The following is a 25,986-nucleotide window of genomic DNA, read 5'->3' as shown; positions in this document are numbered from 1 at the left end:
GATACAAGATCTCCTATTCCAGTCAGTCTTAGTCAAGACCATTGACACTATGAAATAATGGACGTAGCTTCCATGACATCAACCATTGGTTTGTGGACTGCTGTTTTAAAGCCTGAAGCATTTTGGCCATCACCATCTTTGTTTTTCAGAGCCAGAGGTGACCATGTTACCCCAGGGATAGATAGATAGATAGACAGACAGTCATTGGCTCCTCTCAAAAATCAAAGGTACAGACACGGACACATAACACAATGCACCAATAAGTAGTAAAAGAGAGCACATCTTATAATAGTAGTGTCCTTGATACAGTCATTCTTTGTTCATTGCCTGTATGGCACAGGGAATAAAGGATCTCTTATATACCTTCTGACTGTTCTATGGAATTTAAATCGACAGGAGCAGCTCAAACTGAGTATAATGGATGTGAGGCATCGGCAATTATATGTTTGGCAAGTCACAGAAACAACTCAGCAATATGTTTGACAGTGCTGTACGCAGGAAGGCCAATCACCTTCCCTGCAATGTTGACAATCTTGGAGAGCTCACTCACATGGCCCCACCCTTCAATATGTGTAACCTAAAGTCCTAATGAAATGTAAACGGGTGAGTTGTAAAAAAAGACATCCTCGTACAGTTGTCATGAATGTTGAAGTTAGCTGTAGAGACCCAAACTGTTTTTTCGTACCAGGCTGTAAACATGTTTATTTCTGCTGTAAAGTTGGACATTTTAACATGGAGGTCTGTGGGGACTGACTCGCTTTTGAAGCCAGCCTCAAGTGACCATTCAAAGAACTGTAGTTTTTGGCACTTGCCACATTGGCTTCATTTTTCAGCCTCAGAGGTTGCCGCTCTGCAGCAGACGAGTATGCCATTCTGTTTTGACAATGTTTTACTATATCTTTTACTATATTTTTTACAATGTTTTTTTTCTATATTTTAATTATATTTATACTATACTTTTTCTGTATTTTTTCTATATTTTAATTATATTTATACTATACTTTTACTGTATTTTTTCTATATTTTTACTTTATTTTTCTATATTTTTACTATACTTTTATATTTTTTCCTATATTTGTTTCTATATTTTTTTTCTATATGTTTACTATATATTTTTTCTATATTTTAACTATATTTTTACTATACTTTTTACAATATTTTTATTGTATTTTTTTATATTGTTTGTAATTTGTAATTTTTTTCAATATCACGGACGCACTGGAAAACAAGTTAATAAAGAGTAGAAAGCAGCACAGAGGCCTGTGAAAGTGTTACAGTGGTTACTTCTTTTTTATGTCTTTTGCTTTTTCAGCCTCTCTTTCAAACTTGGTGGCGACTAAATTGGAACGATGCTGGACAGAGACGGATGGATTTGTGGTGGTGCATCATGACAGAGAAAGGAAGAGACATGCTGCAAGGGGCTGAAAATTAACACGTCCACTCGGGTGTCATGTTTCCATCACTGTCACCTGGAGCTGGAGTCGATAAATACCCGTGACTATTGCAGAGTCATCTGTCCTGGGGATGAATGCTGATTGTAACCTTTCCCTTTAAATACAAAAGCCAGATGTGAGCGGGTGTTGAAGGGAGGCGTACAGGTCATGTCACCAGGAAGACAAAGAAGAGTGTGTGAAATAAAAGGACAATATCTTTGTCAGTCATGAGTCATGAAGTGTTACAGGAGTGCAAAGCTAAATCAGTTGAGACTACCGCATGAATTTAACAATATATATGACAGTGTAAAGTGTCTTTTTTCTCAGCAGCTACTGTTTTTTTGGCTCCAGTCACAGTTGTATATTGGCTTTAACAGTGGAGCCCATTGAGAATACTATTATAATCTCTAGTTGTACATAAAACAAACAACTATCAATATAAATAACTACCTGAGAAACGTTTTCTAATCACATTAAGTCAAAATTTAACAGGCCTGTTGACTCTTACACGAGTATGATAGGAGAAATAAAAACCACGATGCATGAAACATGAAAATAGATTTATTTGAAAATATTTCCATTTAATATCTACCTGATTTGGTGTATTCACATTAGCCCTTAATGCCTTTATTTTTTCTGCCTTTGTTTGAACTTTGATTAAATAATGATAATGATCCAGTACCTTTTAGCCCAAATTTGTGCCATGAAATATCCAAATACACCTGGATACAACACTCAGCAGTCAAAATGGGAACAACTCTTTTGTGTGTCTTCAGAAATCTTGTTCTTACATAAATCATTTTAAGGATATTTCTAACAACCTTTACTGATATTGTCTGTTGAGAACACTACAAACATGGACAACTTGTGCAGACTGAAAATGTAAGATGATGTAACAGTTTTGATTCCTGAAACGTGAAGCATGTGCCAGTTTGTCAGGTAAGATACAGTCCCAAGTGCTACAAATACGTTAGTCAGCCAACAGTTACTTCAATCGCATTGTAAACATCGTCTCTAAGGCCTCGATTCACATCTGAAACACATCAGCAGTTGTTCTTTGTGCTACCACAGTGCCTTGCCGTTGAACACATAAAGAGTACAGGCATATTAAATGAGAGAGAGAGGGGGGGAAATATATTAGAAACAAGCAGACGGGAATATAAGCCTTTCTTCAAAACCATAAAATAATAATTAAAACCCTGTGTCTGACTGTAAGAGATAAAAAAAAAATACCAACACTATTCTCTTAAACACTTCCTTTCCTTTGTTCTGTTTATTAGTGCCCAATTTATCTTTTAAGCTGCACATGCATCATCTAAAAGGTCCCGAGTATCTGCCGTGCAGCACATGTAGCAGCAATGGTTTGGAGGACCACGGCAGATACCAGTATGTAGTGTAGTGCTGATGCTTGTGCAGCAGTGCTTATTTTAGTTCCCATTTAGTCTCGCTGAGTCTTTCAGGAGAAGGTCGCAGTGAGGATGGCCTCTTGCTGCTGGTGATGGAGGGTCCCGATACCGACAGCAGGGGCGGGCAGAGCAGGTCGGCTCACTAACCGGAGCTGAAAGAGACAAAGGTGGTCTAGTTTGTGTAATATTAAAGGGACAGTTCACCCCAAAATCCAAAATACATATTTTTTCCCTAATCTGTAGTGCTATTTATCAGTGTACATTGTTTTGGTGTGAGTTGCCGAGTGTTGGAGATATCGTCTATAGAGATCTCTGCCTTCTCTTGAATATAATGGAACTAGATGTCACTCAGCTTGTGGTGCTCAAAGTGCCATAAAAAAATACATTTGAAAACTCAACAGCAATGTCTCTTTCCAGAAATCATGACCCGGTGACTCAAGAAAATCAACAGACCTCGTTGTGAGCAGTTTCATGTAGGAACTATTTTCTTTCTACCAAACTACAGCCACCAACCGTATCACTGTGCAGAAGGAAGAGTGCATCTACTCATGGATAAGAGGCTCATGCTTTTGTGAGGTAAACATTATTGGCGTCCTCCTCGGCTGAGTTGTAACGTTAGCTAGCTGAGTGGTGCTAGGTGAGCTAACAGTAGATGCACGCTTCCTTCTGTGCAGTGATACGTTTGGTGGGTGTAGTTTGGTAGAAAGAAAAAAGTTTCTACATGAAACTGCTCACAACAAGGTCTGTGGATTATCTTGAGTAACTGGGTCATGATTTCTGGAAAGAGACATTGCTGTTGAGTTTTCTAAATTAAACGTTTTGGCACTTTGAGCACCGCAAGCCGAATGCCATCTAGTTCCATTATATTGGAGAGAAGGCAGACATCTCTATGGCTGATATCTCCAACACTCAGCAACTGACACCAAAATCTACACTAGTAAATATAATTACAGGTAAGAGGAAAAATATGTATTTTTGATTTTGGGCTGAACTGTCCCTTTAAGAATTTCAGAAACATTAGGGTTCACATTGTTGCTCACCTTGCAGGCCAGCTGCTTCTCAAACCTGGGTGCTACAAACGACCAGGGACCCATGTTCTGCGGCTCCTCCTGACTCCACACGAACTCTGAGGGGGATATTTTTTAAAATTACTGATATTGAAAGTAAAACAAGACATGACTCATCAAACATGTGACTTGCTCATGCAGCTTGGGGAGTTCTTTTCTTTTGCCCTTCAACTGCGGACGGTTTGATCCAGATCAAACTGAAACTGTCTGTGATTCACTTTGGGGAGGTGAGAACAATGAAATCGTGAGAGCGGAAGTGAAACCTGAACTTTCAAGGTTACAGAGGTTTACAAATGTCAGCTTTCAATGACATTTGAATAACTAAAACTCCAGCCTTGGAACATGCAGTGCCTTCACTCAACAAGATTTCAAGTGGTTCACTGTTTGTGTAGACAGGGAAAATAATATATTTTAATATGATTTTTTAAGCTCTAATGATAACCCAAATAATTGATTAGCTGTTTTACAGAAAGATAATCAGCAAACATTTTCTCATATATGAATACTGCAGGTTTTCTTGCTCTTCTGTTGTGCTAAACTGATTATCTTTGGTTTATGGACAGCTTAAACGCCGGAAAATTGTGATGGTTGTTTCCACTATTTTAGGACATTTTAGTAACAAAATTATGTATTACTATTATTTTTTGATTATTTTTTGGCGCTTTTGCTTTTTTTTATTAGACAGGACAGATCCAGAGCAAAAGGGGGGACGACATCCAGCAAAGGGCCATGGGTTGGAATTGAACGTGCGGCCTCTGTGGTGGCAAGGACAAAGACTTTTTACATGGGGTGTACAATATTGCCAAATTAGATTCAACAGAAAAATCCTCAACAAAACCTTTGAATGGTATGAGAGCTACTGCATTTATATTAATCTGCACCACCTCCTCATGCTCTTAAAAATTCCAGTCAAGAGAAAGTTTCAGAGTGAGCGCGTCAACATAACCATCGAAACCCACGACTGAATTCCCAATACTGCAGCAAGTAGCGTCCTCCTCCCTGCCCCACACCTACCAACCACCTGCTCATGCCACAAGAAGAAAGGTAGAGACCCCTCCTGTTGGCAAAAGCCGTCTCATGCGTCGGCTCATCCAGATGTTCTCCACATTGTTTTTATGTTCATGCAGAGACGCAGCACAGAACCCCTAGGCGCTGTGATAAACTGTATAATGGCCTGGTGTGGATGGATATCATGGATAAGGGAGAAACATTTACAGTGATGAAAGCATGTGCGCTGTTGTGCTGATAAAACTTAATGGGAGCCAAGAAATGTATTGTTGTTTTACTTCAAATCAAACAGCATCAAAATAATAACAAGTGCTGTAGTAGACACTAAAGTCTCTTAGGGTGTTTTCACATATGGTTCTCTTTCAACAAACTGAATTCAGTCGTCTTAAAGTGCACCTAAAAGTGGACCAACAAAAAAGAGACTCAGTTCTTGTTGTGGTCACATTGTCACTTCATTTGAAAGAGGACTCAGTTCTCTTTCTGGTCAACTTCAGCTCTGATGGGGCCTCAGTCCGCTTTCTGTTCACACTACAGCTTATATATAATATAATTGACATAGTTTTGATTTTACTTTGACGTAATTTTGTTCTGGTTTTGCAGTGTGTTGTTCCCAGTTTCTGTATAGCTACATGTGTTATCACATTATCTGTTGGGCGACCACCACTGGTTGTATATGTAGAGGTGTGTCTCCTTATCTCGTTCATGTCTGATGAAGGACTGGTGCCAGAAACATCACGTGATACGATTAAAATTCCAAAAGGAGCAGTTTCTAGTGTGCGGACCTGATTTTGTATTAAAGAGTAAAGCGAACCTGGAGTGTTCTCAAGGCACAGGTCAAGTGAACCGCACCGCAGACTTGAAGCGAACCAAACTCGTCTGGTTCGCTTCAGAGGGGTCTGAATGAATCTGTTTAGAGGGCTGAAAAGGAACAACACCCTTAGAATATGGATAGTTTGGTAGAAGGAAGTATTTGACATGAAGGTATATGAGTGTCATCATGAATCTATAATTTGTCCATGGTCATGGTTTGGTATTTTCAGAGGCCTCGAGTCCTTCACACTTGGCGTATATTATGTGAAGAGACTGTGTGTCTGCTGGTTAAGATAAGATGAGGACCTTGCAGATGTCCCGACTCCCAAGATAAACAGACTGGAACAAAAGTTACCCATCTCTGTTTTGACTCCTGCGAGGTTGTGATTGTTGGTATGAAGTTTTTGCTATGACTGTGTTTACGATCTTCTCAGTCCAGATTTGTGTTGTAAGAAACTCATCGAGTTATTCGTCCATTCATCTAAGACTGACCTGAAGGACAAGAAACCCAGGAACACGTTTGACGTTTTTAGACAGCCTGACAGAAGAAACTCTCAAACAAAGATTGCATAGAGTTAAAGAAACACTCAGAGGTGACTTCAGGATCATCTGACGTGATGTAACTGTGCTGCAGTTCGTCAGAAGAGCAAAAATCGTCTTTACTAAAAACACTTAACCCACAGCTGCAAAGATGTCTGGGTAAAGAGAAGGATGTTGACACTGATAGCTTTTAGTTCCTCATGCTCGGAAAGTCTTGCATAACAAAGTGAAGCAGTCAGAGTCTGGATTGACACTCATTCAGCGTGGACAATATAACAGAGACACTTAACACAAAAGCCCTGCAGTGAAAACCAATCTGCTGAAGATCATGCTTTAGATTTTTGTTTGACAGAAACACTGATGAACCAGCATTTCTTGTTTCTTTGTAAGTTGTCTAATGTTTTTTCTTCAGGACTCCGTTTGAAAGTGGCGACTGTCAGACTTCTTTTGAAGTTGCCGCATGCCGCTGAGTGGCATTCAACTTAGTGTGACTCACTTAAAGAGCAGCTTTTGTAATTGTTATTCTGCCCGACGCTCAAATTTAGACGGCTGTGTCATCAAGTGGTCCCGAGCGTATTGAGAAAAAAATCACTCTCCTCCAAGTAAACAATGTTAAACTGAAATTACTTTGTGTTGTCAGTGAGAGGTCGAAGGTCAATGCTCACTTTAAATCACTTTCACTGGAGACTGAGAGCAAATAAGAGTGTCATCCTGAAAATATAAAGAGAATTGAATAACATATGTCTCAGCAGGACGTAGACCTGAAACTTTACAGAATATGTAGTTTTATTAGACGTTGTTTTACAGCATATTTAAGCTTGGGGTAAGGAACTACGACTTGTCTGTGTGTGGGAAAAACATTATATAAATAAACTTGTGTTGCCTCTTGTGCACCAGTCAGACCGCAGTATGATGTAATGTGCATATGCACAGGGCCTTAGAAATTATGACATTATGCAAAACACAGCGAGCACGTTAGGGAAGAGGAACAGTGGACACAAAGAGACAGCAGATTACATTACACACTGCCGTCTGACAGAATTACCATCAAGCTGAATATACTGACTGTATACACAAAAACTGAACATACAGTGGACTTAAAATTTGTTTTATAAGTCATTTCAGTGCATCTTAAAAACGTCCATTTGGCCTTTGATGTTTTTTAGGTAAGCATTTTACTGAACTGAGGCAAAAAATATATAACAGATAAATTGATATTGTCAATAACTGATGATACAAACAATCATCAGGTGAAGCCCTAAATCACATATTATGAACTTTAATACATTTATATTAAGTTTGGGGTTATTGTAGGGGCTATTAATTAGTTGTCTTACTGTAGAGGACATAAAATGACTGAAGAATCAATTAATAAGTAATAAAATTCATAAATAAATATAGGAATAAATAAATAAATGAATAGATACGCAAATGAAAGAATAAATGAATCAATAAATGGTAAAATAAATATGGAAATAAATAGATAAATGCATAAATAAATAAAGTTGATAAGTAAACAGGACATAAATAAATATCTTAAATTTAATAGTACATTTTATCACAATTATTTCTATTTATGTATATTATATTATTGTTTATATTATCTTATTTATTTTCTATTGCCATTATTTCATGTATTCATTCATGTATTTACTTTTGTATGAATCTATTTATTTCTGTCTGTATGTTAATGAAGTAGAAGATCCTGACATCTGCCTTAGTTAATTAATTATTTCTTTATTTGTCTGCATGTTAATGAGATAGAAGGTCGTAACATCTGCATGTATTTATTAATTTATTTCCCTTTTTTTTTTAGCATTAATTAATTGTTTCATCTATTTATTTCTGTCTGTGTGTTAATAAGATAGAAGATCCTGACCTCTGCATTTATTAATTTATTTCAGATTTTATTTTTTTTATTTATTTATGGATTTATTTATTTCTGTATTCCTCCGTGCATGTTAATGAGATGGAAGGTCCTTACATCTGCATTTATTTATTTATTTCCATATTCATTTCAGCATGTATTTATGCTTTCATTCATTTATTTCTGTATTTATTTACTTCTATATAAATCAATTTATTTATAGGGTAGACGATCCTGACCTCTGTATTTATTAATTTATTTTTTTCTTTTTAGAATTTTAGAATGTATTTATGTATTTATATCAGCATGTATTTATTATTTTCTTTTATTATTTCTGTATTACTTTATTTATGTCCATATGTATCTATTTCTGTGTTTCTGTTTGTTAATGAGGTAGAAGGACCTAACCTTTGCATTTATTTATTTTTTATTGTCATATTTGTTTCAGCATGTTTCTTCTTTTATTTATTTATTTATTTCTGAATTTATTTACCACTGTATGAATTCATTAATTTCTATATTTCTGTGTCTGTTTGTTAATGAGGTAGAAGGCCCTAACTTTTGCATTTTTTTTTATTTCTTTATTGCCATATTTATTTCAGCATTTATTTATTCTTTTTTCTTTTATTTCCATATGTATTTCTTTATTTCTGTGTTCCAGTATTTCTTTATTTATTTACTGATATTTATGTCATTTTTTACCCTCCATACTCTACTGAAGACCAGATATTATAACATATGGTGAGGAACACGGGCTGAACTGTTCACAACAAAAACAATGTTGTTAAAGGGTTAATTTGATTTGACAAAAACCTAAATAAAATGGGGGAACTTTTCCTCAACGATTGGACTGAAATCAAACTGTAGTTGTGATGTCACTTCTGCAGTCAAGTGTGCCCACTGACAGTGAAGGTGGAGGTCCCACACATACCTTTGGCGTTGGGGTATTTTTTGAGCTCCTGCTGCAGAGCGTCCAGTGGAAACGGACACAGCTCCTCCAGTCGGATGAGCGCTGTGTTCTGGTTGGCTGCTGTTGTCTCCCTCTGTTTCAGCAGGGCATAGTAATGCTTCCCAGAGCACAGCACCACCTTCTGGACACTGTGTGGAATAACAGAAAAATGGGCTCAGTGGATCGTATGGGACATGCTTTTTAAGGGTCTTCCTTGTTTTAGCAGGTTGTATTAAAGGGCTGTTCAAAACATCCACGTTTTGGGGGGGGAAAAGTCCATGAACACCTAATTATTCCTTTAAATATTTTTCACCACACTGAGGACAAACTACAGAATAAATTACAATCACTGAAGAGGTCTACAAGTTCCATCAAAGTTCTCTGTACCCTTGAGGTGAGACTGAAGTGTCACCCAACACTGGTCTGAAAGATGTTCCTGGTGCCATTTCAGCCAGACTGGACGCTGCCCCCTGCAAGAACAACACACATTATTCGGCCGCTTGCGCGGAAATATCTGAGAAAATGAATTTGTTTTGCGTGTTACGTGTTTCTGCAGTGCTTACAGAGAATCTGAGCAGCATCTTGGGTCCGACCACAATGAGAGGTTTGCGGAAGTTCCGGATCATCTGCCTCCTCAGCAGGTGGAAGTACTGAGCAGATGTGGTGGGGTTGACCACAGCCATGTTCACGTTATCACCGTCCACACCCTCTTCTTTACTGTCACACATCTAGGAGACAAAACAGGACAAGTTAGCAATCATTTACTATACAGCTGACATTTAACATAACATGTAACTGACTAGAAACCTGCCAATCAGCTGAGAAACATCTAAACTTGAATCAGTAAACCAGCAGAGACAGATCAGGGCTTTGAAAACAGTACTACCATCACATTCTTGATCTTCCATCACATTTAGATGTTAAAATACAGCTAACATGCCACATAGTGGACCATCCCGTGAACAACCACCGACTTCAGACAAATGCTATGTCTTTAATCTCCACTTAGTTATTATATTGTGCACCAGGGCTGACTTAAAGCCTTCGAAACTTCGATGGTTGCCATGTTAACCGATGTCCAAATCAGTATTCAAAAGCTCCATTCTTCTATACCCTTACCCAGAAAATCCAAAAAAGCTCATAAATTAAGATATAATAATCAAACATAACTCATTATGTATTAACAGGCCCAGTCTTGTGACTATGACACAGTGAGCCGATTTAAACCCGTTATTAGCATGTGTTTCTGTGATCTGAACACAAGTGGAAAGCTGAGGCACATCGCTTTACACACCTGTGTCTATTACGCATTTCCGGCTGACCTCTTGTTGTGTGTGTTGAGATTTTATCACTGGCTACATCACTTGCCTTAGACGTTTAAGAGCCCAGCACACTGTTATTACGTCTACACTCTCGCTAGCTGCTCGCTAGTCACATTAGCAGTTGTGTCAGTAGAGCTGGAGATATCGCTGTCGACAGAATTCAACATGTCTCCTTCCACAGGGCAAAATGATGGACGATCATGCAACAATTAGTGCAACTTGTTGTAAAATGGGCAAGCTATTGTCACCAAAGCAACCGCCATGACCGACATTGATGATGTAGCCCTTGTCGGGGACGCATCAGGACGCATTAGAGTTTACACTACAGAGGATATGTGGTCAGATTGGATCACAATGCATCTCTGTGGTCGCTTACACCTGTTACAACACTACAGGGCAGTTGTGTCTCAGAAGGCAGAGCAGGTCGTCCGCTAATTGGAAGATCGGAGGTTCGATCCCCAGCTCCTCCAGTTCGCATGTCAAAGTATCCTTGGGCAAGATACTGAACCCCAAATTGCTCCCGATGGCTGTTCCATCGGTGTGAGTGTGGGTGAGTGGCTACTGAGTAGCAGGTGGCACCTTGTATGGTAGCCTTGGCCACCAGTGTATGAATGTGTGTGTGAATGTGACATGTAATGTGACATGTAGTGTAAAAGTGCTTTGAATGCTCAGAAGGCTAGAAAAGCGCTACACAAGTGCAGTCCACTTGTGACCGGATCACTCAAGACTCATGTTAATACCAGGTCTAAACAGGCTCTTTGACCACCAATGACAGGGTTAAAGATACTTTAGCAAGGTATCAAAAGAGTCAAGCTTCTGAAACAGTTTCAAAATTTACAAAGATGAACCTCAAAAAGTTGAGCGCCAGACAAGCCAAAGGAAACTGGCAAATCACAAACCTACAACCAGCTTTGCAAATCACCTGAAAACTGTTAGTAACAGCAGCCATCTTGCAAAGTATTCTTTTTCTAGCTCTTATGGATAATGTTACTATGAACTGCATACTGACAAAGTGGTTAACCGTCACACTATTTTAGGTGCACTTACTGACAAATTGATGTTTTCATAAAATGTCCTCTCATCTCTCATTACCACCCCTGCTTCTATTAATCCTGGATATTTCTTACTGAAGCTTTGATGCCCCAAAACTGGTCTTGTGTGGAGCGCAAGCAGAGTGCAGGGCATGTGTGTAACTTTAAGCTCACAATCCTACACTGCATCACACTTAGAGATCAATAAAATTACAGCTGTGTCACTAAAGCTGTGATGACGCAAAATAATGACGATCATTAAGTGTCTGAAGTCTCTATTTACCGCTCACTACAGTGTAAACGACAGAGTGCCTATTATGTGAGTAAACAGTGGAGTGATTTCCGACACAATCTGATGCCTGTTGTCTGCTGATTGCTAATGGACGATTAGGATACATTATCTCCGCTGATTTGTTATTGATTACTCCTGTTAATGGCCTGTTAATTATATCCTCTGAGCTGCACCATGTTCCTTTGCACTGAAGAAAGATGTCATGGACTGGCCACGACACAGTATTTCATTTAAATGTGATTCATTAGCTCATTTCTTAAGTTTTCCCAGTATGCAGGTGTCTGTTTGTTTATTTAGATCTTTGCACCAGCACATGAACTCAGTTTAACAGTTACATTATAATCGATGGGCCAAGGGGCGCTGGTCCACAAAGTGTAATCTAAAACTCTTCTTTATACCTCAAAGCTTTAACTGGACTGAAGCTTTAACTGGACTGAAGTGAAAAGATAACCTCTGTTCTGGCTGAGGTGAAACATTAAACCTCCATGAAAACTTCCAAGGTTTTTTAGTGTATCATAAAGCGACACCAGATGAATCTGCAGAACTTGAACATGTGGTCATGCAGTGTTCACGTCACATGGGATGCAAATAGAGATAAAAAAAAGATCACCACTTGTGATGGTTCACGTCATTTGACTACTCAAAATCGATTGAATGACGGCAAAGCTGGTTGTGTGAGTGAAAAGAAATACTGTGTGCTGACAACTCGCACTGTAATTTGGACTCAACTACCTTTGTCTGACCTGAGGCGTCCATGTTTGTTTTGTTTTCCAGCAGTAACATAATATTAAAGGGTAAGTTAAGTGTTAGGTGTCAACCTGTGTCAAAGTGAATAATGGAGACAACAGTTTTTGAAATTGGTCCAGTATTGAGCGAGAGCTGCAGCAACAGCAGCCGTGAAACAGGCAGCAGTATAACCATTCGGGGGATGTTCTCAACGTCAATTCACGTCCATTAAAAGCGCTTGTTTTGTCCACTGACAGGCTCAGATTGTTACTTTAAGTGTCTGACAACAGTATGGAAAGGATCTTTTTGTTAAAGAGTAAGATCCTTTTTGTTTGACCAGAAACAGCCCTGAAGTCCCTACTGCCAAACCCTCCAGACTCCATTTAAATAAACAGTAATTTTAGTGCGTATATGGACAGCATGTTTTAACATCTAACTGGGTGAATTAAGGGTTTATTTCAACCAAACCAGAAGTGGTTATTGTTGGAACATTGGAAAAATGAACATAGATGGTTTTTGTATGTGTTATTTTGTTTCTCTAAACTCTGGATGAAGTGTGTTTTATGATGATAAAATCACAGTTTGGTGGATTTGGTGATAGCGATTTCAAAGCTGTTCCTGGTCAAACAAAAAGGGTCTTAGGGCGCATTCACACCAGGATAGTCCAGGGGGACTCGGTTCGATTGGGTGGGGAATGCCAAAAAATTTCACACTTTCATTTGGTTCGGTTCAAACAGCCTGGACAACGTCAAGCAGTTACAACAGATGCTCATGTGGGGGCAGTATTGCCCGAAATGGCCACTGACCAGGAAGAAAAAAATCATGAGGAAGAAGAAAACCGGGCTCATCGATTGGCCAGGACTGAAAACGGAAATCCATCCCCTTCAGCTGGCTTGGTCACCACAGAAACAATGTAGCAACACCAAATTTATGCAGTCATGGGGTTCTGTTTTTACCTCTGCTTCTCCTGGTTTGCGCTGTTGGCTTTGTTTTTGTTTTTTTCAACCCAAAATGCACTGCGCTCTACGTCATTTCCTCTCTTTGGTTTGCTGGATAGTCTGTTTGCATTTCCCACTGTAAGACAACCACACCAGGGTTCACTTGCAAGTGAACCGAGACCCCCAGTTTTCAAGTGGACCAGGGTTGGCTCGTTTGGTCCGCACCAGAGTTCAAATGAGCATTCGCACCACTCCAAACGAACCAAACTATCCATGGAAGCGGCGAGGGTTCATTTAAAGCGGACCAAGTAGCGTCAGTGTGAATTCGTCCATTCTCTTTCACAAAAAGGTCGAACTCTGTAGGGATCCTTTCCAAAATATCGTAAGACAACTATAATGACAGTCTGAGCCTGTCAGTGGCAAAAACAACCACTTTTAGTAAACGTAACTAAACAGTGAGAACACCTCGAGTGGTTACATGGCAGCCTGTTTAGCTACTGCAAACTGCAGCACTGTCGCTATAATACCAGACCACTTTCAAAAAATGTTGATCCCATTACTCACTTAGACACAGGATACCCTTTGAGTGCCAGGTCTGACGTGTCACTTCTAATTACATCTGGGATGCTGACATGAACGCTACTGACACAAATCATAAACTGGTAACTTGGTTTAACACTGGTTACATGTCAGTCCCACAGACCTGGAGGAAGCGTTCCATACGGCAGGATGAGTGTTCAGGTCCGGCTCCATCGTACCCGTGAGGCAGCAGGATCACCAACCCGCTTTGCAGCAGCCACTTGGCTTCACCTGGGGACACAGCAGCGTCACATCTGATGTGTGAACATTCTTCCAGAAATAGAAGATAGTGAGAGTAATGATGAATCTGTGGTCAGAAGTTTACCTCCGGAGAGGAAGGTATCAAAGATGATCTGCGCTCCATTGAAGAAATCTCCAAACTGAGCCTCCCAGATGGGCAGAAGCTTCGGCTGGGCGATGCTCATACCGTACTCAAACCCAAGCACCGCTTCCTCAGACAGCGGGCTGTTACACACCTGAACACACACGAAGACATCACAATATGAAACAGGAGAGGATGAAATTGTTTAATATTGTGGTTACAGATATTAAATGATTTAGACAGATTATGTTCAGAACAATTTATTTGGTTTACAATGATTTTACCTCGAGGAAACCTGTCTGCTGAGGGCTGATGTTGTTCAGAGGGATGTACATGTCATTAGTGTCTTGGCAAACAACCATGGCGTGTCGGTGACTGAACGTGCCTCTTCCAACATCCTGTCCGCTGATTCGAATATTAAAGCCTGTAACAACAATAATTTGAAATCTACAAATCCATTTCCTCTACAGAAATAAAATTCAATTACTCCTCAAGGGAAAAATCACTGCCTTTAACGTGGATGTCCAATTAGTGTTGATGGTAAATGTAGTTGATTGAAGCTGAAAGCTGAGTCCTCCTGCTCATGGAGCCATGACGGCATTGCATGCAAGCTTCTGACACCCAGAGCTTTAACTGGTCTACAAGCCTATAGCTATGACTTTGTTGACTAAAACATAGCGTGACAAAAATATCTGCCAGTCTTCCCTCTTGGCCCCGCTAGTCTTGGTTTTCTTTTCCAGTTTATCCTCGGGAACCTGAAGAAGGTCTCCAGCACACCTGGAGTAAAACTTTCATGCACAAACGGGCTCTCTTGGTGTCTGTGACATCATCCAACAAAAGATGCCTACAGTGAAATGTATTACAGCAGAATGATTTAGTTTCTGTTGGCATCAACGGCACGGTTTTCAATCTCTGCAACTATGGCTGAATATCTCAGTCAGTCAGGACAATAAAAAATGTAAAATGTATCCTCGACCATAACGTGTTCTGCTTTCATACTGTAAGAGGCAATTAAAAAGTGTGTCCCACAATATTAAGGCCCCATATCATTACTGAACAAGACGCCTGGCAGTCTGTTAGTCATTATTCATAAAATGCTATTGATTTGCAGTCTAAAAATAGCCTACTAATAGAGCTGCCCCCCGATAGTCGACCAAACATTAGTCGACCACAAAGGTCATTAGTCGGCAAGATTTCATTGGTTGCTTAGTCACAGAAAAAAAACAAAAAATCAAATGTGAAACTCTATTAGGAGCTGCGTCTCATCAAAATAAATCAAAACCTATATGACTAGACCATGTGGGAATGTAATTTGAAAGGACAGACACAGGAAGTGACCACGCTCAGCAGTCAGACAGGAGTCACATTAATTTCCAGGGTTGGTACCTGTGGTTATTCCACAGGCTAGTTAATAACATGTCGGGCAGGAAATCCAAAGTGTGGGATCATTTTGAGAAGGTGAAGGACGAACCCAAGGTGATATGTAAACTCATCTTCATTGGTCGACTACAAACATGACGTATCATCTGAAACATGGAAGTAGCTACGTGCCCATTAGCCCACAGCGTCATAAACAGACGGCTCGCTCAGTGTGTGACGTGCACTTGTAGATAAAATATAGGCCTATATTAATGAAGGTTCATTAGTACGGTTTTGTATTTCTCTATTACAATCAACACTGGTTGGACATCCACATAAAAGGTGGAAAATGTTCCATTTAAATTTGACCTGGTATATTTTATGGTTAACATTGACCTTGAGAGAGGAGAGAGCCCAAAGCCAAGGCCTCTGCTGTGGACCAGTCCAGTTTGGTTCCTTCTTCCAACTTGTTCAGCCGAGCCTGAGTTCACACAGGAAGAGGAACGAAATTATCTTCCTGCTGCTGTGTCAACAGACAGTCTAACAGAAATGACAGAGCCAGTGACCGTACCTGTGTGTGAGTCTTTCCAAGGTGGCTGTGCAGCTGGACTTGCTCAGGGATGTCCACAGACTTTGCTCCTACAAACTGCAGCAGGGGAATGGGGACGCCCGTGTCCCAGGTGGTGACTCTGGCCTGGGGTTCCACCAGGTCCCCCCAGCGGCCCTGCAGGTTGGTGGGTGGAGGGCTGTACACGGTCATGTTGGCCAGCTTGTCGTTGAACATGCTGTAGTACTTGGACTTGATCTCGTCACGCTCGACATCGGTCATCAGACCCTCAGAGATCAGCAGGTCTGAGTAGGAGTCGGGGACGCTCTTACGAGATCTATGAGGACGCAACAACGTGACAAGGATTCAGTCAACAGAACATGATAGACACAATATGTCTGTGGGGGAATAACATCATTTATTAATCTATACTAATGATCCAAGAAGTGCTTCGGGAGATACTGAAGCTTCTAAACCACCTGTGCTAGTTTTACTCTATTTTGAAAAAAAATAAATAAATAAATAAATAAAATAAAATTGAAAATACTCAAAACCACGTCAGCCGAGATGCAACTTCCAGTGCTACTGTTACCACCAGGTCCACTTGTTAACAAAAATTTCAGTTAAAGCAAAAAAAGTGTGGATTTTTTTGCAGTCTGTCTGCCATTAGGAACTTTGTATACTTTTAAATGCAAAGTATTTTATTATTTTAAAGATTTACATTAATCAGAAACCTCTTTTTTTGTATAAACTCTGTCTCTCTGGTCAGAGCCCAAACATGTAGCCTCTGCATATCACATAGAAAAGCCTGTTGCACCATTATTTCTCTACAGCAGTTGCGATTGCAATAAAATTGTTGAGTGAGACAATTTTTTTAAGGAAATGCTGCTGTGATGACCATTGATAAATTATCAGGAATTTGAATTAGAGAACTTTTGGTCGGTATTCAAACTGTTGTTTAAAAATGGTCAGACAATAAAAATGACAGCATGTTACCACCCACAGCCCCTCCAGGATGTCGCAATCACAACAATTAACACATACTCAACCCATCCCTGTGAACTGCCCTTGCAATTGTGTTCGACTACCGCAACTTTTCCGCAAGTTTAAACAATCATGTAGTTTCCCGCAAATCAGCGAACTCACTTTCTTGTTTCTGGTTGTAAAGATTCAGAAATGAACATCTCTTATTTATCAACACAAATTATTGTTAAAGACTGTGCACGGCAATTGCCTTATGTTCTGCACAAAAGCTTAGATCAACTGTTGTGGTGCAACACACACAAAAGTCATCAAATGACAAACACTTATGCAGCAAAATACATCGGCAAAAAAGACAGGACAAATGGCCATGACAGACAGAGGCTGTTGTTGCATCCAGATCTACTGCACGTGCTGAAAAAATCAAGGTAAATTGGATTAAAAATGCAAAGTTAGTGTGGTGTAAGTAAGATAAGATAAGATACACCTTTATTGATCCCATAATTGAGAAATTCCAGTGTTACAGCAGTCAAGGAGAAAGAGTCAGATTAAAGATTTCAAAATTAAACTTAAAAAACTTAAATAACTAGGCATGCAAATAAGTACAAAAATACAAGAGACGGTGATAAATAAAACAATGGAGGTGTGTTTGCTTGACAAACTGTGTGTGTGTGTGTGTGTGTGTGTGTGAGGGATAAAGAAGATATTTTAAGAATAAAAGGTCTCAAAAATGTTTAAACATGGTGTGAAAGCTTTTTTAGTCTTTTTGTTACGTTTCCTTCAAACACTCAGGACAGTGCCGTTTTACACTTGATTTCAGGGCTGTTTCAAGTTGCCTTTTTTAATGAATTATATATTTTTTTCTCCTGCTGTTGAAATTCAATTGCAAAAAAAAAATCTAAAATCATTTCAACATGCATTATAATGTTTGAGAAAAACTGCTGTGAAACTGGCATTTTAGGCCAAAACAATGCCAAAAAAACACACAGCCTCACATTTACTAACAAAAATCACTGCTAAAGAACATGCAGACCAATTTCCTGATGTTCTGCACAAAGGAGGGGATAAACTGTTTTCCCTGTGAGCAGCGTTGTGGTGGAACACAAACAACTTCGATTTGAAAACACTTTTGTACCGAAAAACACACCCTGAGAACGACTGAAACACAATGGACAGCACACAAGACAAATCACTATGACAGAGGATCCAGATCTGCTCCAAGAGCTGAAAGAATCAAGATGAGTTAGATTAAATCTGCATAGTTAGCGGGAACATTTGGGTCGTATGAATCACAAACTCAGAGCAGTGCGGTTTTATTCTCACTGGAACAAGCTGCCCTACATTTTTTGAAATTTTCTGGTGCTCCTGCAATTTCACTGCCAAAATCGATAGGATAAGACAGACAGCGATGTTTTAAAGTGAATACTGTCCAATAACTGATGATCTGCAATCAGAACATGTTTCAGAGTTTTATCATCTGCTTAAGGATCCTGAGGAATATGCTATCAGGTGAATTTAACTCACCGGATGATCTTGTACATGGCCGGGTTGGTGAAGAAAGGCTCATCCAGCTCGTTGTGGCCCCACTGACGGTAGCAGATCAGGTCCAGGATGATGTCTTTCCTGAAGAGCCGCTGGTACTCTACAGCCAGCCGAGTGGCCCGCAGCACCTCCTCTGCATCATCGCCGTTTACGTGGATCACAGCACAGTTCACCATCTTACCTGTGGTGCAAATGTGACCGTTAGTATCCGATTAAAACACGATACATGAAAACAAATCTCTAGACTTCAGCAATTCAGAAGGTATCAATACAATAAGTACAATCTGACAGAGGTTTCTGTGCTTTATAAGAAAGAAGCAAATATTAAATCACATTTTTCACTAACCGACGTCACTACAGTACAAAGAGGATCTCCCTCTCTCTGATGGAGTGGTGTAGCCCACTTGGTTGTTCACAATGAGGTGGATGCTCCCACCGACTCTGTAGTGAGGCAGGTTTGAGAGGGTCAGAGTTTCTGGAACGATCCCTTGGCCAGTGAAAGAGCCGTCACCGTGGACCTGTGGAGAGGAGAGCAGAGAGTGTCTTCAAGCTGTCGGTAACACAGCAGGTTAGTTTGATAATGACTCCTTTAACAAGGCCCAGAGGGGTTTAGTGTCATTACGCCCTGCAGAGTTTGAACCCTGAATCAGGACAGAAGACACTCAGATGTCCATTACTGAAGATCAACAGCTTGTGGTCAGGGCACGTTTATTTCTCTGTGGATCGGGTAAATTTCTGTCCTGTTTTGACTGGGAATTAGGTTTAATCTGCTGGGACATGTGACGCTCTGCACTGGAGAAAATTGCAAAGTTGTTTTAATTATGCTTTAAAATAGTAAAATGTAAGGATGTCCTGATCAAGTTTTTCTTCCCCTGATCTGAGTCAATTAATATTGAGAATCTGCCAAGTCCCAATCTGATACTTCTATTTCCCTAGATGATACGGCCGCACAGTGCACACTATAAGAACTTTTAAGTTATTAAACTCAATCCATTGTGAGATTTTGAGATTTGAGATTTAGTCTTTTTTTTTTTTTTTTTTTTTTTTTTTTTTTTTAAATGGGACAATATGCATTAATGGACATTTACATGTAAATGCACAGGATTATAGCCAGGTGGCTAATTTCCATCTCCAGTCCCATTGGCAGGTTGGTGTCAAACACACCAAATCAACAATGCCAACAGAAGAAAATAAAATACGCAGAGAAGAACAACATAAGGACAACATAAGTAAACCACAAAGCACACAACAGACAAAGAGTTGGGCGACCATAGAAATTTCAATCTGATTACAAAGTGCAGGTGTGCTAGTTAAAGTGGAGAGTGCCAAAGTGCTGAGTGCGTATTGCAGACGCCCCGGTATATTGCACATGCCCTAACGCAGTAAAGTGCATAGTGCAATAACAGAGTAAAGTGCATAGTGCAGTTTGTAAAGTGCCAATTTGCCAAGTGCCAGTTCACATTGCACAATGTCACCTACAGCACTTGACACACTTGCACATACAAATATGGTACCCCAACAAACCAGTTGCACAGATACACAGAACAAAAATAAGAGAATACATTAAAATAATAATAATAAATAAAATAAAATTCTTAAGATGCATGAGTGCAAATTTGACTCTCTAGTAGCCATGTTTTGAAATGTCTAGTGAACGAGGCAAGAGTTGGCGAATCCTGTATAGTTCTTGGTAGAATGTTCCATGTCTGGGACGCTCGATATGAAAACACCATCTGTCCGAAAACACTTTTCCTGAGCGGGACTTGACAGTCCCCTCTAGTGCCGGCTCTCGTTGACCTCATAGAGTTCCTTTTCATAAATTCATCTAACGGAGGCGGAGCCAGACCATGGAGAATTTTGTAAAGGCGCCTGTGTCGACCTATATTCTTGACAATTAAATAGCTCTGCAATGTGTTAAGACGAAAAAAATCCTTCCATGAATTAAAGTCATGGACCGTAAGGACCTTTGTGATCTTAAGGGAAAATCATGGACATAAAGGACCCACTCCCCCAATCCCAAATGGATCCCTTACAGACTAGCCCTGGTCTTGGCCCTTCCCCTTGGTTTTAAGCATTCACGTGAGGGGAAGTGGTGTCCCAATTCTCCGTCAGTTTAGCTCTTAACCTGATGGTAAGGGATCCATTTGGGATTGTCCTCGATGCTGCAATGTAACCCTTCTTCTTTTCATTGTTTGTTTTACACATTGTTAAGCATTTCACCTTCACCTATGGTGGGTGGGACACCTGCCTGGTGTCCCTGGTTTTGTCTGTTCGTTTCTTGTATAAAACAATAAAAATAAAGACTAAAAAAAAAAAGATAAAGTATAAAATAACAAACCCTCTGGCTAATCTTTTTGGCCTTGTCGCTGGCTTGAAGGAATTCTCTGTAGGAGAGTATTCTCCAGTGTTGGTTGCTTCGGTGCAGCCTGTGTCTGAGCCGCCTGAATCAGCTGTGTTCCTCTGAGTGTTTACTTTCATCATCTGGACTTCTTTTACACACAGTAATTAAGAAATTACTCTTAGTTTGAAGTGGTGTGGTGAGTTTGTGCCATAGATGACAAACAAGCAGTATGTCACACTGAACTGAAATGAAACAGTGCTCATAACTCTGGTTAGTAACACAATAAACGGCCTCATTCTGCATTTTGCTTTTGTTTAAGCTGTGTAGTGTTTTGCCACGGTTGGGGCTCAGTTTGCACAAAGGAGCTCAGCAGAGAGGAGGAAAGAGAAAGGGAGAGGAGAGAGGAGCAGTGGAGAGTTGGGGAGTTGATGACGGCTGCACTCATTGCGTTGCTGTGCATGAAAGCTTCGTGAGTAAAAAACACCTGCAGATGTAAAATAAAGGATGGGATCGAGCTCTATATGCTCAATATAGCCGATTACGATCACTTGAAAAAAATGACCTGATCACCCCCGACACCAATTTTTGAGATCGGATCGGGACATCTTGAGTAAAATATATTGATGGACAGTCAGGAGGGTGATTTAAAGACTGAAGACGCTATGAAGAGCTCCTTTTAGGGCTGCTAATCACTACATTTATATACTGTATCATATATATGGACAGATATATGGACAGACGGTGGTACTAAAAGGAGAATAAGAATACTTTATATGCAGTAATACATATGTATATACACACAAGCTGATCACTGGCATATTATCAGAGTCGCTGGATAGATTTGTTTTGCTGTAAAGTGATGGGAAATAAAAATTTGATCACACAAAATAAATATGCACGTCATCGTCCTCTCTGTCCCTCTCAATGTTTTCTAGACAGTCTCTCTACTGTTACTGTCAAATAAAGGCAAAAGCATTGAACTGCTCTTCCTCTTTTTGTAAACTTTAACTTCTTGGCTACGTGTCTATATCAGCTGTTGCGTACCTGCAGACAGACGACTTGGTCCCCGGGCTGGGCGCTGTCTTCAGGTGAATAGTCTCCTTCCTGTCTGAGCTGCTGCCTGGCTCGGGTTTTGCCCTGAGCCACGGGGTTGATCGCCTCGAGGTGAGATGGGTTGGGCAGCATTGTCACATGAAGAGGGTGTTCAGCTCCGAAATCCAGCTCCACTGAGGAGGTGAGGTGGGAGAGGACGTCACCGATGGCAGGCGAGGTCTCCGGGAACTCGCTAAGGCCGCGCATCTTACGGAACATGAGCTGCAGAGAGAAACGATGGAGGATCAGTGTTGGTTGATGTTATCGCACCCCCGTTTACTGTTTGGCAGCTGGCTGTGGCTTTCTGTTTACTTGTACTGCTGATTACAGTCATGCTAAATAAACAGTCTAATCCTGTCAGGTCATGGATAATTTCAAAGTGTACACGTCTCGCTGAATATGGCTGACTGACCTCGGGTGGGAACTTCAGCAGGCCTGTCAGGAGGTTGAGTCGGCCTCTGTGCGGCATGCCGATGACAATGTCAGTGACTCCGCTGTGGGCTGAGTGGTGGAAAAGCTCATGGAAGAAGCCCATCATGCTCTCTGCTCCTTCTCCTCCGTAACGTTTCACAGTGGCAAACTTGGTGGCCAGAAAGTGGTCGAATTCCTGCAGGTGGTGAGAGAGAAAGTAAAGAAACAGATTAAAAACACATGCATGTCATTTTTCTGCATCCTCCTCTTTCTTCTTGGACCGACCTGAGACTCCAGCATGAGCTTGGCCAGCTTCTTCCTCTCCTCGGTGGAGAAACTCATCTTCTTGAGTTCCTCAAAGCGGTCAGCGAACCACTCCCTCTCCTCCACGCTGCTCAGCTGGCTGGTCTCCACTGACAGGTGGCCACAGTAGGCTCCTTCCAGGTAGGCCTGAACCTCCTCCACTGAAGCCTCCGCCTTGCCAAAGTGTCTTAGACCTGCAGGAGAACATTTAATGCAGCTCTTCACGTCCTGGTTTATAAAACAATACCATGTACGATGTGAAATGTCTTCACTGGCTCCCTGTTGAGTTCAGGATCCATCAAAATGCTCATTCTTGGGGCGTCGGTAGCGTAATGGATAGTGCCTTACTTACAAAGCATTTCACAGTCAGCCTCCTTCTTCTGTGGCTGAACTACCTCACCTGTATTCTTCAGCTCGCTCTCTTCAATCAATGTCTGTCCCTCGAACTCGAAAGTGGAGTTAAGAATAAACAATTTAAAAAGGATTACCAGGTTTCTGTAAATCTGGTCTGTGAGAGTTACATTTTCACTAGGCAAGGGGCCCATCCGTAACCATTAACTGTGTTATAGTGTAACTACTGTGACTAAATTTATTCAAGTAGTCATTTAGAGACAGACAATCATTCATGCTTTACAAGCACCTACGGTCAATTTCGAGTCACCAATTAACCTGCATGTCTTTGGACTGTGGGAGGAAGCTGGAGTACCTGGAGAAAACCCACACTGACACGAGGAGAACATGCAAACTCCATTAGAGCATGTATGACTCTCTCTGTGATATTGAAGTGACCTACATTTGCAGATATTCCACAGCTGGTAAAAACAAGACTGGACTACATTCTTTACATGTTGCTCCAGCGTCAAGTTACTGTCCAGAATAACACACAGATTTTTTACACCTGATTTTATGTTTGGAGCGAGGGAGCGAGGGAGCTGACGAGCGGCTGAATTTGTTATGACATATGTTCAGGGACATCCAGCTGTTTATGTCATATAGGCAAAATACATTGTAATAATACAATTACCTGACATTATATAAAATAGTTCAAATTAGCTCCACCTTGAGCGGCTCCCTGGGCTGCAACTAGTGCTTATTTACATTATTTCCCAATTAATCGTTTTGTTGTTTTGTCTATAAAATGTCAAAAAATGGTGACAAATGTCAGTGGAGTTTCACAAAGCCAGAGATGACACCCTCAAATGTCTTGTTTTGTCCACAACCCAAAGATTTTCGGTTTACTGTCACAGAGGAATAAAGACACCAGAAATATTCACATTTAAGAAGCTGAAATCAGAGATTTTTTCTTTAAAAAAATACTCAAACTAATTCATCAATAATACATTAGCTGGTTAATAATTTAATAGTTGACAACTAATCGATTTATCAATTAATCGCTGCAGCTCTCGCAATCACAACGGTATAATTCTTTTTTTTTTTAAAGATATTTTTTGGGGCATTTTTAGCCTTTATTTGACAGGACAGACAAGCGTGAAAGGGGGAGAGAGAGAGGGAGTGACATGCAGCAAAGGGCCACAGGCTGGAGTCAAACCCAGGCCGCTGCGGCAACAGCCTTGTACATGGAGCGCCTGCTCTACCACTAAGCCACCGACGCCCCACAACGGTATAATTCTACTTACACATTACTGCATCTGTCATATTAATAGAATAAAATAACTGTATAATTGTATAGTAATAATATAATATAATTGGGGGCAGCGGCGGGTAGATGCAGAGCCGCCAGTGCTCCTCCTGGGCACTGCCGAGGTGCCTTTGATCAAGGCACCGAACCCCAAATTGCTCAGGGGCGCCTGTCCAAGGCAGCCCCCTCGCTCTGACATCCCTCCATTTAATCCCTCCTGTGCATGTGTGTGTATTTCAGGCCTGTGTGTATATGATGACAGAGTGATGATTGAATTTTCCTCAGGGATTAATAAAGCATATCTATAGTATATCTTCTTCTCTTCTTCTGATACTTTTTTGTAGAAGTACATTTTGCTTAAACTACTTAAATACTTTTATTTATCCATCAGTAAAATTTTAAATCCATAACTTTTACTTGCATTAGAGTCCTTCAACATGGTTGTACTGCTCCTTTCACTTTTATTAAAGTCATATTTAGATAAAGTTAAAATATCTAAATATGACTTCTTATACTATCTGTGAATCATTGGTAGTTTTTATCCTGCAATGCATGAAAAAATGCATGCATAAAAATGATAGGTGACACAATGTTGCATGTATAAAAGCAATAAAACATGGTTAAGAGAGGATATTGTCATTAACCCAACTTGTGCTGCATGTTGTCTGCAGGTGTCCACACACACTGTCATGTACCTGAGGTGTTGAGTTTTCCTGTGATGGTGCCATTCAGCATGTTTATCTCCGGGATGTTGTCAGTTACAGGCTTCTGGGGCAGTAGGGGGTTAATTTTAGCAGCCTTGTGTCCATGTGCTCTGTATGCCTCCACCAGACGGGCAAGACCATGATCTGCAAAACAGCATGCAGCAGTCAGAGGAGCAGTGCAGGAAACACAGTGTCAGACACTAACACACATTAACTATGATCCAAGTGACAATATAATGCACGTTTATGCGACATTAGCACAGTGTGTCGTGTCACCAGGTGATGTAGAACTGACCACACTGTGTATTAACCCCATACTGACCTTGGTTCAGCGCTGCGATGCGGTCGCTGTCTAACTTCAGTCTCCTCTCGGTCTGTTTGGGTCTGTACCCGTAAACACCTCTCTCGGTGTGGTAACAGCAGCCGACCACCTGCCGAGCCACACTCGGTGGAAGTCTGCTCAGAGACTTGTTCAGGAAAAGTACGGCCGACATTGTTTTAAACTGTTAACCTATAATCTTACATCAGCAGCAGCTACAGCAGCTACAGGACGGCGGCCATACTGCCGAGAGAGTGGCGGTGTGGGAGGTGACGCCGCATCGGAAGACGATTGGATGAGATTCACGTTACTCGTTTCACAACTCTGTTACGTAGAAATACTTTACTTTAAGTTTTCTGTCACGTTTATCTCACATAAATAATAAAAAACACTAGTTTTATATTTTTAGCTCACGGCGATAAATTTTGGAGCAACGGTTTCCCAGGTTTAAGCTAGAT

At 40.6% G+C, this 25,986-nt stretch overlaps 1 protein-coding gene across 1 annotated transcript; it reads right to left on the bottom strand.

Annotated features, from left to right (window-relative positions):
* Positions 1 to 1,978: 1,978 nt before the first annotated feature.
* dhtkd1 (dehydrogenase E1 and transketolase domain containing 1) lies at positions 1,979 to 25,986 on the bottom strand. Its single transcript, XM_050074194.1, has 17 exons — positions 25,532 to 25,986; positions 25,201 to 25,353; positions 22,849 to 23,060; positions 22,565 to 22,759; positions 22,105 to 22,374; positions 19,066 to 19,237; positions 18,702 to 18,900; positions 16,221 to 16,533; positions 16,046 to 16,130; positions 14,575 to 14,714; positions 14,294 to 14,444; positions 14,093 to 14,199; positions 9,644 to 9,808; positions 9,468 to 9,550; positions 9,063 to 9,229; positions 3,880 to 3,965; positions 1,979 to 2,991 (listed from the first exon to the last, which is right to left on the bottom strand). The coding sequence occupies exons 1-17, from the start codon at positions 25,701 to 25,703 to the stop codon at positions 2,890 to 2,892; spliced, it is 2,772 nt and encodes a 923-aa protein (XP_049930151.1). The 5' UTR covers positions 25,704 to 25,986; the 3' UTR covers positions 1,979 to 2,889.

This window comes from Epinephelus moara, chromosome 20 (genome assembly GCF_006386435.1).
Source record: "Epinephelus moara isolate mb chromosome 20, YSFRI_EMoa_1.0, whole genome shotgun sequence".
NCBI lineage: Eukaryota > Metazoa > Chordata > Actinopteri > Perciformes > Serranidae > Epinephelus > Epinephelus moara.
Note: the sequence above shows the minus strand (reverse complement) of the source record. Positions and strands in the feature narration are given on the sequence as shown.

Coding starts and splice junctions, on each gene's coding strand:
- dhtkd1 (XM_050074194.1), bottom strand. CDS start 25,703: ATGTCGGCCGTACTTTTCCTGAACAAGTCTCTGAGCAGACTTCCACCG. Junction 16,534..18,701: donor GCCATGTACAAGATCATCCG/GTGAGTTAAATT, acceptor GCGTCCTCATAG/ATCTCGTAAGAGCGTCCCCG. Junction 9,551..9,643: donor AGATGCTGCTCAGATTCTCT/GTAAGCACTGCA, acceptor TTGTTCTTGCAG/GGGGCAGCGTCCAGTCTGGC.